The 15963-nt window shown below is 42.7% G+C and overlaps 1 protein-coding gene across 1 annotated transcript in view; it reads right to left on the bottom strand.

The window, feature by feature from the left end:
* LOC121336283 (metalloprotease TIKI1-like) overlaps positions 1-15963 on the bottom strand; it is a gene marked incomplete at its 3' end in the record, with an annotated part of 122324 nt that overhangs the window by 12154 nt on the left and 94207 nt on the right. Inside the window, exons 8-9 of the mRNA XM_041405284.1 lie at positions 14341-14487; positions 12017-12191 (exon numbers count right to left, since the gene is read on the bottom strand). Of these exons, the coding sequence (XP_041261218.1) occupies positions 12017-12191; positions 14341-14487 (322 nt within the window). The remainder of the gene's footprint in view (positions 1-12016; positions 12192-14340; positions 14488-15963) is intronic.

The raw sequence follows: 15963 nt of genomic DNA, 5'->3' as shown, positions 1-15963 counted from the left end.
ATGACTTTTCATTCCAAAAGAGGTTGAATGAATTGGAGTGCCAAAATTCCAGTTTCTCACACCACAACGGCAAACTGCTTATTATGTACCAGCTTAAGGCATGAGTTGGATGGTACCATTTGAGCACAAGATGGACTTTCCCCCAGAGCCTAAGAGCATAAACCAATCTAGCTCAAATGAAACCTTTTAACTGAACACTGCAATGCACACCCACTGGGTACCATATTTTCTCACAGAGTAATTGGATTTTGCCTCACCTCCTCAGATTAAATTTTGTCTTCAGAAGGAGCAAAGCTTATGCACCATTATGGTGACCTAAACTAATACTGATGGTATCTGATGTTTCCCAGTGGCTCAGCTCCAGGTCCACCTAAGCAAGAATTCCATCATGTCAGCAAAAAAGACCAGGGAACAAGAATGACTGTAATTGAGTAAAATTAGCTAATGTAAAACAAACACTAGGTATATAAGATGCCAGACCTAGTTTCCATCTCTCACCTTGAACACAGAGGAGAGGTATGTGCAAAGGGAAGGGGAGGGGGATTCATTCCTCCTTCTCTGTCTCCACACAGCAGAGGAAGGGGTGCTTCCAAAGGGTGATCCATTCCTTTCAAGTGACAGGGAGGTAGGACAACTTGGACTTGTAGAGAAATGCCTCTCAACTGACAAGGATAGGGGCAGTGTATATTCCAAGTTCAGATGAGGCATTCATCTCATGCAGGCAATGATGCATGAGCCAAATCTCATCTTCAGAAGTGAAAAGCAGTGCCAAGTCTCTGAACTCATATTTCCTAATCCCAATCTTTCAGGAGGAAAGGGACAAGACATAAAGACAAGCAATCTGTAAAGCAATGTATTGTCTTAAAATAATTTTCCTCAAGCCAGTTTAAGAGCTGACAGTTACATGGATTTCATGTGTGAGTGAGCTACTGAATAGCTGCTGATGCCACACCATTAAACATACTACTGCTCCATCAATCTTCAGTCATCCTTGCACAGAGCAGTGATTTAGAGTAGAATGTAGGAAATCACTGTAGCACATGAATGAATCCCATTTCAATCAGTCAACCTGCTTGAGTGATTTTCTATAGCTGGGCTCTTTATTTTTAATTTAATTTAATGCAGTGATAAGAATATATTTTTTATCACAGTTATCTGTACATACTTTCACTGAGTGCCCTTGCTCTTTGTTGCCAAGGCAACAATGTCTGCATGTGAGAGAAAAGTGATGGGCTAATATTGTGCAAAAGAGAACAGACCAATTGAATAAATATGTATAAAAGAGATGCATACAAATACAAAGAGCCATGGGATATTATATTGTTCACAACACATGATCAATCAGGAGCCACTCAGACTAGGAACATAAAGGGTTGAGTGATGCAATATTCACTATCCAAAAGGTGGGTCATATGCTCTTCCTGAGACAGAGCTTGTTTGTGGCCCAGAGGATCTACAGGTTCAACTGAATGAGATGCAAAATTTAAAAAGTGGCAGAAGGGTGAGGATTTGAGGTACAGGACCCCATCAGGAGCCTCTCTAGAGTCAGAACTTTTGAGTCACTACTGGGGACCACCACAAAAAACACTCAGTGGTGTATGGGAGATCAGATTGGTAAAAAAAACCCCAAAAAACTGTAAGAAACACAAGAAAGAGTCACTCCCCAAGGTTTAAGATGAAGCATCTATTGCTGCAAGGGAAACTTAGATGGCAATTCATGTGACAGGGTGCAGGCCTATTTCACCTGTTTTCTATTTTAGCGTAACACACTTGAATGCTCCCCAAATGAAAGGCCCTGGGCTCTGTCCTATCAGAAAGCCTGCTCTTCTCTTTCTGTACATAGCCCTGCATTATCCTCACACCACTAGGTGAAGAGATGCCTCCAAGAGGTCAGCTTACTCAGGCAGAGGGTGGGGAGTCATGAATCTTTATTCTTCTGTGTTCAAGCTCAAAGAGAAACTAAGAAGCTGTTGTGTGGACCAGCTCAGCCATGCACTCTACTGGAGAGTAAACAAGACCCAGGCCTTTAATCTGCACTGAAAGGAGATGGCATGCAGGGACCACAACAGGCAATATGCTCAAAGAACAACACAGCTTGACCAATGTGCACTTGCAGACTTCACCAGGCATTGTGTGCTTCTGACCTTCCTCAGCAGCCATACCCAACCGTGCAGAACACGGGCTCCTATCACTGCCCTGAAACCTGTGCCTCCTGCTTGCAGCTTTTACTGTCAGCCCTCGCAGAGATGCTTCTATAACCGTGCCTGTTTAGGTGAGTTTTATCTAGATGACTGTGGGTTTCAGCAGAGATTGTTGAACCCAAATTTGAGCCATTTTGAGTCTGAAATATTTCTGCATCCAGCAAAAGGAACTAGGAAATATTGCAAGACAAAGGTTCTGTTTCTGTTAATAAATTTTAATTTTTCACTGAAACCAAGTCTGTAAGACTCATGAAAACTATACTCCTCTCCGAATTTCAATAAAATTGACTATTCCAAGCAGATAAATGAAGTTCTTTGACCTCTTACAGTCATGTAAAAGGAATCCCCCAAGTATACATAATTCTGTGTTTTCTTTAGTAGAAAGATAGCACTTCCCATCTGCCCCAAAAGCATGTCAAGACCTCACCGTTTACAAACATCCCAAGACAATGAATCACTGGACATACATGTGAAGACACCAAACTGTTTGTCAGGAAACCTGATCTTGACTGTTGACTTCCAAGACATTGTGGGAACAGCTAAAGCACAGAATTATAGCACGGCAATCACAGAACAGCACAAATTAGTCCAGCCACTAGGGACATCATAGAGCTGGATGTTTATTTGGACTACAAGCACTTGAATGGACTTTTGTTGCCAAAGACTCTATGCATCACTGAAACAAATACTTTCAAGAAAGTTTCAGAGTTATGGATCTTACAATTATTTAGAAGCTTCCTGGAAATGCCTATAGCAATTATCATCCGCATTCATTCTTCATAACTTTGCCTTTAACATAAACACAGTTATATTTTTTAAGTAGACACTGGGATGCAGAACTTGGAGTAATTTTAACTCAGCTAGTACAATTATGGAGGAAAATATTTATTATGATCCCAAGCAAAAGCTGGAAAGCATGTGATATGATCAATTAAATTACAAATCAGTTTCCTTCATACATATGCTTTCTGCACACACTTTTCAAGAGGAAGACACTGTTTTCAAGCATGAGTACTATACACAGCTCACACTTCTCCAAGAACCAGGAGGAAGAAATTTTGCACAGTTACATCAGACAATCCAAGCAACATATGGAAACAGAGATCAGTCATAAGTGGCTGGAATTCCAAATCTGCCATTTAAATGTACCAAATGCAAAACATGTAATACTATATCCAGTAATTTCTTGCTTCTCACGGTATTTCCAAGTCCAGAAGAGTCCAGGTACCAGAACAGAAACCAAAGGACAAAGAGTATGGTGGTCTCACAAATTTAATACTGCAGGGAGAAGGAAATAACAAAGATTGAAAGGGATGAGGTAGCTAGTAAAGGGATGACCAGTGATGCTGTAAGTCAACTTAAAGAATCCCTGAATTCACATTAGGTGTAGGAGTATAAGGATGCCGCATTAAAACACTTCTGGAGGCTTGCAGGTCAAATCCCATACAAACAGCCCTCCCATGCCCTTCAGTATTTTTCAAACTCCAAACAAAATCCTTCCTTTGATTACCTATAAGATGAAATATTAACGAAATACTACTCCATAAACTTCGAAACAAGTTTTTATCCTACTGAGACCATGATAAGTATTTGTCCACAAAAACATGATTTCCTGCAAATCTTTTATTAGTACAAAGCCTTAGTGGACTATACTTCACTACTTTTGAACCAAACAGGAAAATCTGGCGGGTAAAATTGAGGAACAGTGGTGTTCTCAATGCTTAAGAAAGTACTTTCCCTAGACATGAAAAGGCTTAAAGAAAGTGCCTCAAACTTAAATTCACTCAGGAGGAAAAATATAATCTTTAATTTCTTCAAAAGTGGTGTGGTTTGCTAATCAACTCACCTGTGTAACTTCTCAAAGTAGTAGATGTTATGCAACACGAAAAATGGTCTAATACCATGGAAAAGAAGCATGTGGAGTTACAATTTGCATGAGACAAAATTAAGGCATTTTTCTTGTGAAAGATAAGAAGATATTCATTACCTGTTTCTGTTGAAAATTAAGCCTCTTAAATGTAAGATGTGAGTATTTTTTATCATAGGGATTCCCATTTAACCTTTGGGCAAAGTCAAGCATCCTGACAATCCCCAAAAATTGAAGTTATAAAAGGTTCTTTCACTTATTATAAGATTGAATTTATGGCTAAATTAACAAAGAAGAAAAGTTTACATGCCCATATTGTTTGTTTTGTAAAAAAATTAGTTAAGAGGAACAGTTCATATGCAGGCAGTCTTAGCTACTGCGTATCCATTTACTGAGAGTTTTCCTTAGGTTATGAAACAAGAAGATCCCTACAGAGGAGCTATGCTAGCAGCCAGCACTGTGCTGCCAGAAAGGGAAGGAATTACCAGTGTAATATCTGACCTACACTACTCACAGATACCTCTGCCACTGGACCTGCTCCCATTACACACCACTCCTTCCTTTCCTGCAAAAAAAGTTATTAAGGACTCAAAATTCCCATAGCTCAAAACACACATTACATGATGAAAGTTTTCCCACTTTGGCTGCCCAGTAAAGCCAGTAATGGGCAAACCCAGCACTGATAAGAAGACTGTCAGTACCTGAGCAGAAACAGCACAGTATTTCAGTCGGGCTGACTTTGACAGCTGCACTAATATATCAGAACAGAGGTTACTGCCTCTAATGGAGAAATGCAAAGCTTTCTTCGTTTTGGTGTCAGAGATGTCAGGAGTAGTGCCCTTCATATGAACCCTGAGGCGCTGGATGTGGGTCCTGCCTCCACACAACATTATCTTTCCCCTTCAGGGGTTGTTGTTCTAATAAACCCTGTCATTAGCATTCTGAAGACTCAAAGAGCCTACTAAGGAAAACAGTCTCAAAGCTGCTGGGTTGTATCTGGCATTCTCAGATTACAGAGGTACAGGCACACCTTCAGGCACTCAGCCTTTCCTCCCACCCAAGGAAGTTAAAATGCTGCTGCATTCCAGAGACAGAAGCATGCAGGCAATCAGCAAGCCCTTTGAGCCCAGGGAGAAGTGAGGTGGCCTCACAGGACTCATTTAATCTGTTTTTAAAATCAATTTTATCACTATGTTGTCTTCCTGCCCCTCCCATCAGCTTTTTTTTTACCTCTTCTAGGTTCCACAAATATTCACCCGCTTACAGAATTTTCATGAGCTTACTCATTAAACATTTCAAATCTTTTACATAAGGCAAGGTAAATCTGCATTCTCTGTGCAGACCATATCTCCAATTCCAAATGTACTGATTACAGCTTCGAATTTTCCATGGTGGATTCTGAATTCCCACCAAATTTCAAAGTGATATCTCATTTCCCTGAGCAACTTTTGTATTCCCATGGCAGGTTTTTGTTTGATTTTGTTTTATGAGTATAAACACCCATACAAGCTGGACAGACACATGCTGGGCTTAGCACTCTTGGCTGCTTTTTACACCCACTGCTGATAGATCCTTTCTGCCATCTTTTCGTACCCAGAGACAATAAATCTTGGTCTTCTTGCATAATTTCACATCTAAAGATTCCAGATGGAACAGAAAATGTCAAGAAGACTGAACAGCTCTACATGGAAATAGCACCACCGAACACATCACTCAGATTCAGCACACTTGCCCCTGAAATTTTTGTTTTGTTTTGTTTTTTGTGGTTGTGGGTTTTTTGGTGGTGGTTTTTGTGGGGTTGTGGGGTATTTTTTGTTGTTTGGTGGGTTTTTATTTTTGTTTTCTGGGGTTTTGTTGTGGTTTTTTTGTTTGTTTGTTTGTTTGTTTGGGGTTTTTTGGTTTTGTGGGTTTGTTGTTTTGTTTTGTTTTGTTTTGTTTTTGTGTGTGTTTTTTTTTTTTCTTTTTATGACATAAGGATTGATGGAAAAGGGGTTTAGACATGCCTATGTGGCTCCTAAGGCTGACACAAAACTGACCTCTCACATCACAAGGATTGCCTCAAAACCTGCAGAAGCTGAAGGAAGCCATTTGGTGGATTACAGCAGACTGGGATAACCATTGGTGGTAACACATTCTGTCTGGGAAAAAAACCAGTCAGTCCCTGGAGGTTTGACTCCATACAGTCTGACTAATGCCAAATAAACACATTTGTTATTTCCTTTAGAAATTAGAAGAAATGGTAGCTGAAGAAGTTCTCACTGATATCCTTTTTTTTCTTTGTATTAGTGGTGGCTTACCACCATCCAATATACTTTAAAGCCTCAGAATGATGTTTTTTTCAGGAGCAAGGAAAAACAGCTCTAAGAGAAGAAGGAATTTTCCAGTGTTCTCAAGATTAAGAGGACCACCTTCCAAGGTTGTCAAATCAGCCAGCGTCTCTCACTGAAGTCAGTAATTTCTTCCACAGGGATATAAGGAATCTTAGATCCCTCTGTACTTCTTATTCATGAACTGACATTTTGGAGTTTCTCAACTATTCAAAGAGGCAGGAGAGACTAGAGGGAATTTAAACTTGTCTCCTAGAAATCTGACTTCAGCAGAGGTCTTGTCTGTCAAAATAAAGTCAAGATCTCAAGCTGCTAAATATGCTTCCTCCTACCTAATAAAAACCCCAACACTTTTTTTTTTCCCCTCTCTCTTATTCTTCAGCTTCTCCAAGAGAAACCATAAGTGAGCTAAAGGAATAAAAGGAAATAAAATGAACATGCTGAAGAAAAACCCATCTAGAATTGAATCTGGTTTGAAACATGAATGGGAACATGGAATGCCTCTACTGGCATGGCAGCAGTAAACTGTAGACTAGATATATAATAATCTAAGCACTGAAGGGGGCAGAAGACCTGATGACAAAGAATGTGGGAAAGGCCAAGTACTAAATGTCTTTGTTACTTTATTTAGTGGTCTAACCAACCTTCAGGAACTTCAGGTTCCTACGACTAGGGGGAAAGTCTAGGACAAAGAAGGTTCACTATGGATGGAAAAGGATCAGGTTAAGGAACATTCAAATAGACCAGCCATCTTCAAGTCCCTATAGGATACATCCAGAGAAACTGTTTTAACTTGCTTAATGTCACTAGAGGCCACTCTCAATTAACTTCAAAAGGTCATGGCAAGTGGAGAAGGTCCCTGAGGACTGAAAGAAAGCAAGTATAACTCTTGTCTTCAAGAAGTGCAGGAAAAAGGATCTGGGGAATTAAAAACTGCTCAACCACACCTCTGTTCCTGGGGGAAGTGGTGGGGCAAATCAGCCTGCAAATTATTTCCAAATGTGTCAGGGATAAGGAAATGGTTGGGCGTGGTCAGTATGGATTTATGATGAGGGGAAACTCAGTTCATAAAGTTCGGCAAATCAAGTTCTGCACCTGGGCAGGAATAGCTTCAGGCACCACGACAGGCTGAGCACCAACTGGCTGAAGACTAGTTTGGCAGAAAAAGATGCGGTGTCTTGGTGGTCATCAAGTAGGTCTTAAGCCAGCAAGGTGTCCTTGCCAATGGCAAGGCCAATGGCCCCGTGGGCTGTGTGAGGAGAAGTGCTGCCAGAAGATTGAGGGGGATGGTCGTTTCCTGCTCCTCAGCCCTAGTAACACATACCTGGGTCCATCCAGTGTCTAGCTCTGAGCTTCCAGTCCAAAAGAGATGAGGACATACTGGAGAGAGTGCTGCAAAGGGCCACAAAGATGATGAAACAATTAGAACATGTGTAATTCTAGGAGAGGCTGAGACTATTCTGCCTGGACAAGAGAAGGCTTGGGGGCTATAACTTATGCATAAATACCTCATAGGAGGTTGCAAATCGAAGCAGAACTTTTCCCAGTAGTAATGTGCCATGAAAGGACAAGAGGCAATGGACAAAATCTGATATTCAGGAAGTCTGACTTAAACATAAGAAAAAGCATCTTTAGTGATTAAACACTAGAAGAGATTACCCAGAGGGATTCTGGAGTCTTCATCCTTGTCCATACTCCAGTGCTACGAAAACTGCTTGCTCTACATAATCCTGCTCTGAGCAGAGGGATGAATCAGACAATTTCCAGAGCTCTCTGCCAGTATCAACTATACCTTGATTCTGGGAAGGTTTAGCCAGCACACAGCACCCTTGTAAAACCTGGACAAGTGGTAAAACTCTCCACAGTACAGCAGGACAATGCAGCCCTCACTACGTCAGTGTTCCCTTCCTAGACAAACCAGAAACCTATGGCATTACCTGGCTGGCTGGCTACAGAATCACGTGTGCCATCACTTACAGTGGCTCAGCACCCAGATCCTGAACGTGCCACTCCAGAATGCAGTGAAATTAGAAATGCATACAAAAGGAAGACTGCTGGTAAAAGATTATAGCTGGCTTTGCTTCACAAGTTCCACCACTGGCAAAAGGGAGTAGGCCTGGCTCGTAACCCTGGTGCCTACATACATAAAGGCCTGTCCACAATTAAGATAAATCTTTACTGAACATAGTGGAATGCTGCTCACATTGCCAGCTCTCTCTCCCCATGCTTTCCTCTAATTCCCTCAAAGAGACTTACTTTGGCTTGAAACTTTCCTTGTTGCGCTCTGGCCAGAAGGAAAGTGTTTTGAAAACCAGCAAAATCTGCTGGTTTTTAGTTCTCCACTTTGGTGTAAATTACTACCAAACAAAAATAGTTCAACAAATTAGCTGACTGTGAAGCATTTTTTGAGCAAATATAGGGAGAGTTTGCCTGATTGATTTTAAGAAAGGCATAAACTGTACTGAATCTAATGATAAAATTGATTATGGCCCAAATTAACACACATAATTCAATGTAAGAAGTTAACATCTATAGCCATGCAGCTATATCAAGACCTGAAAAGGGAGGAGACTTCTTCTGCACAATGTATTACACATATATAAATCCCATCAATCCAGTTAGAATATAAAATAAGTCAGAATTTTCTGTTTTTTCTCCCTTTAAAATAAAAATACCAAGAGTAGTTTAAACAAGAGAAGGTATATGTAATACCACAGTCACCCACAGTCACCCACAAACCATGATCTTGCTTGCATATAATTGATGATAAAAGTTGTTTTTTAAATGGTGTTTTTTGTTAATTGAAAGACTGGGCTTTCCTTACAAAAAGCCCAGCTGTTTAAAAATAAATAGAGGGTGAAAACAATCTGTAAGGAAACAACTGAAAGTCTTTCTCCCCTTCTAACTGGGTGACCCTTAAATATCCTACTACCATTTTAATACAACCTTGTCCTGCAGTTTATAAGCATCTCCTAGGAGATACTTTCTTCACTGGTGGTCAGAAGGGGGCAAACCACCATGCCGTCATGATTTATTTCCATTCCTACAACCTTTTTTTTTTTTTCCTTCTCTTTTCCTACTACTCATTCTAACCTGCCTTGTATGAGCACTTTTCTGGAACCTTTTCACAGTAATTAACAGCAGTACAACTCCAAGCAATGCTTAAAACTGATCACGAGCTATTTGTTCATCTTCACTGCTTGCTGGCATAAAAATTACTTTTCTACATAATTATCTACCACATACAGCAATCTGCATAAGCAAATGGCTGAATTAGCTTCCTGGAAAACAATGAAAGACTGCATTCATAATTGCAATATGCACTCAGGAAACCTCTGAAATCTGTAAAAATTGATCTGTTTTCTGCAATATATCCTGTGATGCTACTTCTCGCTTAGATGCTTAATAAGAAACAAATGAAACCAACAAAGCAAACAAACAAACAAACAAACAAACAAAAAACCACATGCAGTCAAACAAGGATGCAATCAAGAATTGTGCTGCTAAATGTGGGAGGGTGTCACTATCCTTTGAACAGAACTATTTGGAAAAGCAGACGAGAACAGAGTACAGACTGGTATCAAAGCCAGAGAGTAATTAGACACAATTTCAAAATTAGTCCAAAGTCCCCAGAGAAGACAGGGAATCTGTCTGGGTTCAAAAGTATGATGGAAAAGCATGAGAAGGCCCCACCGTGTGCTTGGACATCAAGCCATGTACACATAAGCCAAAGATCAAGGGTGTTCATTTAGGCACAAGGCTCCTGGGAGTGCTGCAGTATAGAAATGTTGGCAATCAGGACACAGAAAAGGGGGAACTGGAAAAATAAAAGGAAAAAGAAAAGCAAGATTCTAGTAAGCCCGGGAAAGGATTTTAGTACTATCATGAAAGCTGAGAACAAGAAAGCCGAGAAATTAAGAAGGACAGGAATCTGTCCTGGTCCTGCAGTCCTTCTGGGTTCTGGAGCAGTGTTGTGCACACCCCTGACAATGAAGACCCTCTGGGGCAGAAGGGCAGGAACAGAAAGAAATTGATGGGAGGGGAAACAAATGACACAAAACCATCTAAAGACATGTGATTTGCAGCTGCTGGGATTCCGAGTCTGTGCAAGGAGGGGAAGAAGCTCTCTCCTCTCAAAAGCTCTTGCTCTCGGAACATGTCAGAGAAGCACATATGTCTGCCTACGTGGGCTGCTCACCACTCAAGCTGTCAGGCAGCAACCAAAGCCCAAATATCTGCAACTGGCCTCCTGACAGAAGAGTAGCTACTTGCAGCAGATGCAACTTGGCCTTGGGGCTGGTGCATGCTTTTGTCAGAAACAGATTCAAATGTGGTTAGAACTTCAGCAGTGGAGTGCAGCAACGCCCTGGTCTGAACCTACAGAAAGACATAACGAATCTACACAACCAGGGCCTGCTTCACTGTTTTTTGTGACAGCAAGTTGCACGGAGCAGTGATACTGTAGGAAGATTGCAGGTTACAATCTTCACACACATCTGAACAAACATGGGCAGCCATCTTTCCTGACATTCTGGCTCTCACACATTTGGCCCTTGTCAAGCTAAATTTGTAACCACAACTCCCTGTTGCAAGTACAGAAATTCTCACAGACTCTGAATACAAATGCTTTTAGTGTTCAAGTAATATTTTCCTTGCCTTGTCTAGAGCCTTCATCCTCACTAAAGCAATATGCACTGAGATTAGAAAACCACACATGGATGCTGACACCAGTCTCAGTTTTCCCCCTTTCCCAAAGGCCATATGGCTCCTGGTGGAGGGGATGTGATACTTCTCTGGGAATTAGCACCTATCTTTTTTAACACTGATCCTAATTTCTTCCTTTCCCTGGAGCTAGAATAAAGGATGGGAGTCACGGCAAAACAATTATGTTCATATCCTCCACTGGTCTGAAGTGTAGATGCTAACCTTACTGAGTTGGATGTGCTGCTGGATGTGCCTGTAGAGTCCTGCTGACTGCTAAGAGGCAGAAAATGGAGTACGTTTTCCCCAGGTGGACCTACTGTGCTGCTCCAAAATAGGAGCAGACACAACTTCCTTGTGGAAGTGCAGTGAAAGAGTCAAGGAAGGTGTAGGAGGGAGAGAAAGGTGAAATCGTGCCTTGCTTATTCCTTTGCATTTATCGAGTCCCTTAGATTCACATAATTTGGCATATTCTTCTTTTGAACATGTCCTTGAAAGGTTAATTCAAGCACTGGTGCAGCCTCAGATGTGCTGCCTTTCATCTCAGCTCCCTATTGCTCCTATCCTCTTGCACTGGTTGCCCAGACAATAAACACATGTATGTGTCAATGACCTGTTCCTCCTGTGCGTGCACTGTAGTTGACTCAGTATCTTTGCCTCTGCATACAACAAATATGTCTGCAATTAACAGATATTGCAGTAAGCACATGCACTGTGAGCTCTTTGCACACTGCAGGAAAACAGTCTCCTGCACTGAAAAGGTTTTCCTACTAGGGTACCACTATCAGGGGAAAGCTGAGTTCTGTGTCCATCACAGTAAAAACACTGACCCCTCTTTAAACTGAGGCAAGAATTTGCAAAATGCTTCTAAATGACATGGAAAGGATGAGTTCAGGTTGAATGGCACCACAGTCACCTACCAGCTCCAAATGCAAAGAAGAAACTCTTGTCTGGGTGCTCTTCCAGCAGGTCCTTCACCCTCCTGCCCATTCGCTCATTTCGTTTGTAGATGAGCTCCTGACGGAAGTAGCTGTCTATTTCTTGGGCAGTAATGCGTTCATGGGCTGGAAGTGTAGCATTAATGAAATTTGGGACCTAAGGTACAAAAAAAAAAATCTTCATGAAAGGGGAATTTATGTCACAGGCAACCATTATGCACAGGCATTTTTGCTCCACACAGAGTGTAGCAACTGCCCCATCCCTCAAGGCACAGCCAGTAGGACAAAACCCAAAGCAAGCTAAAAAATACTTAGTAAACTTCTAATGATGCATGGTGCCTCATTTCTCAATGCATCATTTCATAAGCTAGCCAGATGGATTTTTTTTTTATTCAAAGTCAACAAATATTATCATTTTGCCACGTTGAAGACCCTAAATCCTGATTGATCAGTTGAAGAAAGTAAGTATTTGCCTCTAACTGTCTTTAGCTACATACCTCTTTCTTAAATTGCTACAGGTATGCCATAACTATAATGAAAATTATGCTCTTCTAAGAGAATTTGCCTTGTATCAGAGCCATCAGGCGGCCAAAGAATAACTGTGCAATTTGAAGTAGTTAAAAAAAAACTTTAAGAGGGCCAGATTTTGTCAAGAAAGAACGTGTTGCCACCTCCAGTTGCCCTGTCCTGATGGTATCTTTTAAAATGCTGGCTTCCTCCCCTGAGGCCCCCAAGGACAGCTGTGGCTGCACACTACCCTGACCTCTTGCCAGTGGAGAGAAAACATGGGTCTGCTATTGTTGCAGCAATCCTGGCTTCTTGACAAGTAGCTTTAGGCATTCAGCTATGGGGATGGTTAACTAAAGGGCCTGCAAGCAGTGATTTCTGGAGAGCAGACCCACTAATAAGCCAGGTGCTTTCCCTTTCAGCAGACACAGAGACTTTGGATTCCCGCAGAGACTATTACAGAATCTTTCCAAAGGGTAGTTAGCCTGGAAGTAGTCATCTGCTGGGAAAGCATGGAGTCAGATACAACTTACTGAGAAGTTCTGCTTAAAACATAAACTGACAGTGTGGCAAGCTATCAATATTCAGCTCTGCTGCCAAGAACAGTGCCCTGAGGTGGAGCCCCTCACATTAAGTACAGTTTTTCCCCTGGCAACAGGCTGGTCTCATACAGCTGCTCTCTCCAAGGACCTAGGGGCAATGTCTGCAGTCTGTAACATCTCCACAGGATAGTGATGCAGTATCTGCATCCTCTTAAAATGCTGGTCTCCTCTGAAAAATGCTTTGAAACCTATGCATGGAGTGCATGGTGTAAAAGCTAGGCAGATTGATGATCAGGATGCCTGCACCTGCAGGAGGGTGGGTGTGCAGGATGGAAGGCAGCAGCACACACACAAAGCTCAGCACCAGAGAAGCAGGAGTTAGTATGACTCTGCAGCTCTGCACTGAATGTCATAGCAAAATGGTTATTCAGCACAGAAAGCTCAGGTATCAACACCTCCAGGTGAACCTCAGGTTCAGCACTCCAAGGATAAAGCCTGTGTTTTCACTGATGTGCACGAATTGCCAGGCAATACCTCACAAACAAGAACAGAGAGGCCTGATGTCTCAGCCTGAGGTTAGTTAATCTAACAGCCCAAATACACCAAATTGGTCCCTGCTGGGCATTTTCTCATGGTTTAAAGATCAGTGTTGCATTCCATTGTGCTGCTTAGGAAACATCTCCATAAACCCAAGTCTGTGTGGTCTCAGAAGGTCTCTCTTCCTTCACGTTCAGTCTAAATCATTCTTTTCTTTGTTTCACTCAATTTCCCTTCTTTGGGCCTTGTCCACAGCACACAATCATACCTGATAGGGGACATTTAAAAGCTTGTAACTTGCCCAGCCTTACACAAGCATCCAAGTCATGAGTGCATTTCTCTGTTCCTATTCGCACAAGAGCGCCTGCTGTTCCTTTCTGTTGTCGTTAGCTTTGCTCATACCTAAACTAGCATAATTCCACAGGATCCTTAAGAAAGTAAATGATTAACTCATAGATCTTTGATCTTAAAGTGAACACGGCACTCATCCAAAAGTGAAAGCCAGGTGCACCTTCGCTGCTTCGGTGCAAGAGAGGGGTTGAGGTGGTGCAAACTCCTGGAACAGAAGGCTCAGAAAAGCAGATGTGCCAGACAGCCAGCAACATACCCCTGGCCCTCACCCAGAAAGGGCCTGCCCGAGGAGAGACGAGCACACGTGTTACAGGGGTTAGCACTACAGGGAGAGGTGTGCAGTACAAGGGCTGCAGTGGCAAGACTCACTTGAGAAGTGTCATGGTTGAAGATGATGGAGCTGAGGTCCCCACAGTTGTAATGCTTGATAAGGTCTTCTGTTGTATAGGGGATCTGGAAACTGCCTGCTCGGAGGCTCTCCTGCTGCAAGAGAGTCTGATTCAAAGCAAACACAACCTGAGGGAGGGGGAGAAGGGAGGAAAAGACAGAGTTCCTGGTAAGTTCTCTTTTCATCCCATGAGAAGGTCACAGACACACAGCCACTGGCTGAAGGCTCTCTGAAGCTGCTCCCTGCTCTGAGCCTGCCAGTCTAGACATCACCAACCCTTGCCTCCTACAGCTTCACAGGTACCCTCACCTTGGCTCCTGGCTGCTCAGAGGGAATGGACTCACCACATTTAACTCAATGAGGTTTTCCCTGTGACTTGATTAATACAAATGCTACCAAGGCAGGCTGAAGCAGGGGCAATCTTACTCCCTTAGGTGACAGTTTGCCTGACCACAACAGAGTCCCAGGGCCTGACAGGCTCCTATCTTCATATCTCCTCAGCAACCTACCTAAATTAAGCATGGCTTCTCCTTGTTTGCCCTTCCTTCCTCATCTGCAAGAACAGTCAGAGGTTTTTTTTCCTGTTTTGTGTCTCCTCTCAGACACCACATCTATTTCAGGCAGGAATGGCTCTCTAGAGCAGGCCAGGGAAGACTGGTGGCTGTTGGGGGACACGGGGAGCTGCTCTCCCTGCAGCTGCTCAGCTTCAGTCTCTCCCTCCACTCCCTCCTCTCCAGTTGACTGCCTCCACAGGCAGGGTGCTGACAGCATTCCTTCCTCCTCAGCTGACCCCTGGGAATGCAAACATTCCCACCCCCTTTGCCTCAATGAAAACTATGTGGCTGCTACAGCTCCTACCCCCATAAAGAGAGAAGATTAGAGAAGATCACCCTCCAGATGTGGCTGCCTCTCCACCTCCTGCACAGCAGGGCTCTCCCAAGGTGGTGGCCTCAGGGCCTGACCCAGACACTGGCTGCTGATCCAACTGCCCCCTCCCTTGGGCACTGCACAGTCCATGAGGGTGGTAGCCACTTAAAAGGAGCAAGAGAGCACTTTGGACCAACAGGTATCTCCGAAGCCCAACAGATGCAGAATCTCTGTACATCCAGCCACTGCAGGTAGCGGCCACCAAGCTTCTTGGCCACCAGTGGCAGGAAGCCAAGGAAAGATTTAAGGTGGAATCTCCCCAGGGTGAACATGGAATGCCTGTAGCATCTTTGGTGAGGCATGGAGCTGCATATTCCCCTGTGCAGGGACCAGTCCTCTGTCAGCACCTGGCAAGTAAAACACTACCATCTCTTCCGAGCACATCTCTTCATGCTTACACTCATGCTACCACTGGTTTTCACACCAAAACTGGACAACCGTACCAAGCTTTCTGACTACCTACTGGTTTATTATTTTTAAAGGAAGTAAGCTCAGATGTACTGCCTTGAATTTTTTCAAAAAATTTTTACTCATGAGAGTGTTATTTTGTAAGCTCTGGTTACTCTCCATGTAATTAACTCCTCCTGGACATTTGCCTCAAACACCATCAAAGGCATTCTAGAACTGAAAGTATTTGCCAACATTATGAAACTCACACATGAGTAAGCATACTCAAT

Source organism: Onychostruthus taczanowskii, unplaced genomic scaffold (assembly GCF_017590055.1).
Source record: "Onychostruthus taczanowskii isolate IOZ18803 unplaced genomic scaffold, ASM1759005v1 scaffold229, whole genome shotgun sequence".
Classification (NCBI taxonomy): domain Eukaryota; kingdom Metazoa; phylum Chordata; class Aves; order Passeriformes; family Passeridae; genus Onychostruthus; species Onychostruthus taczanowskii.
The sequence above is the reverse complement of the archived record's forward strand: the minus strand, read 5'-3'. Positions and strand labels throughout refer to the sequence as shown.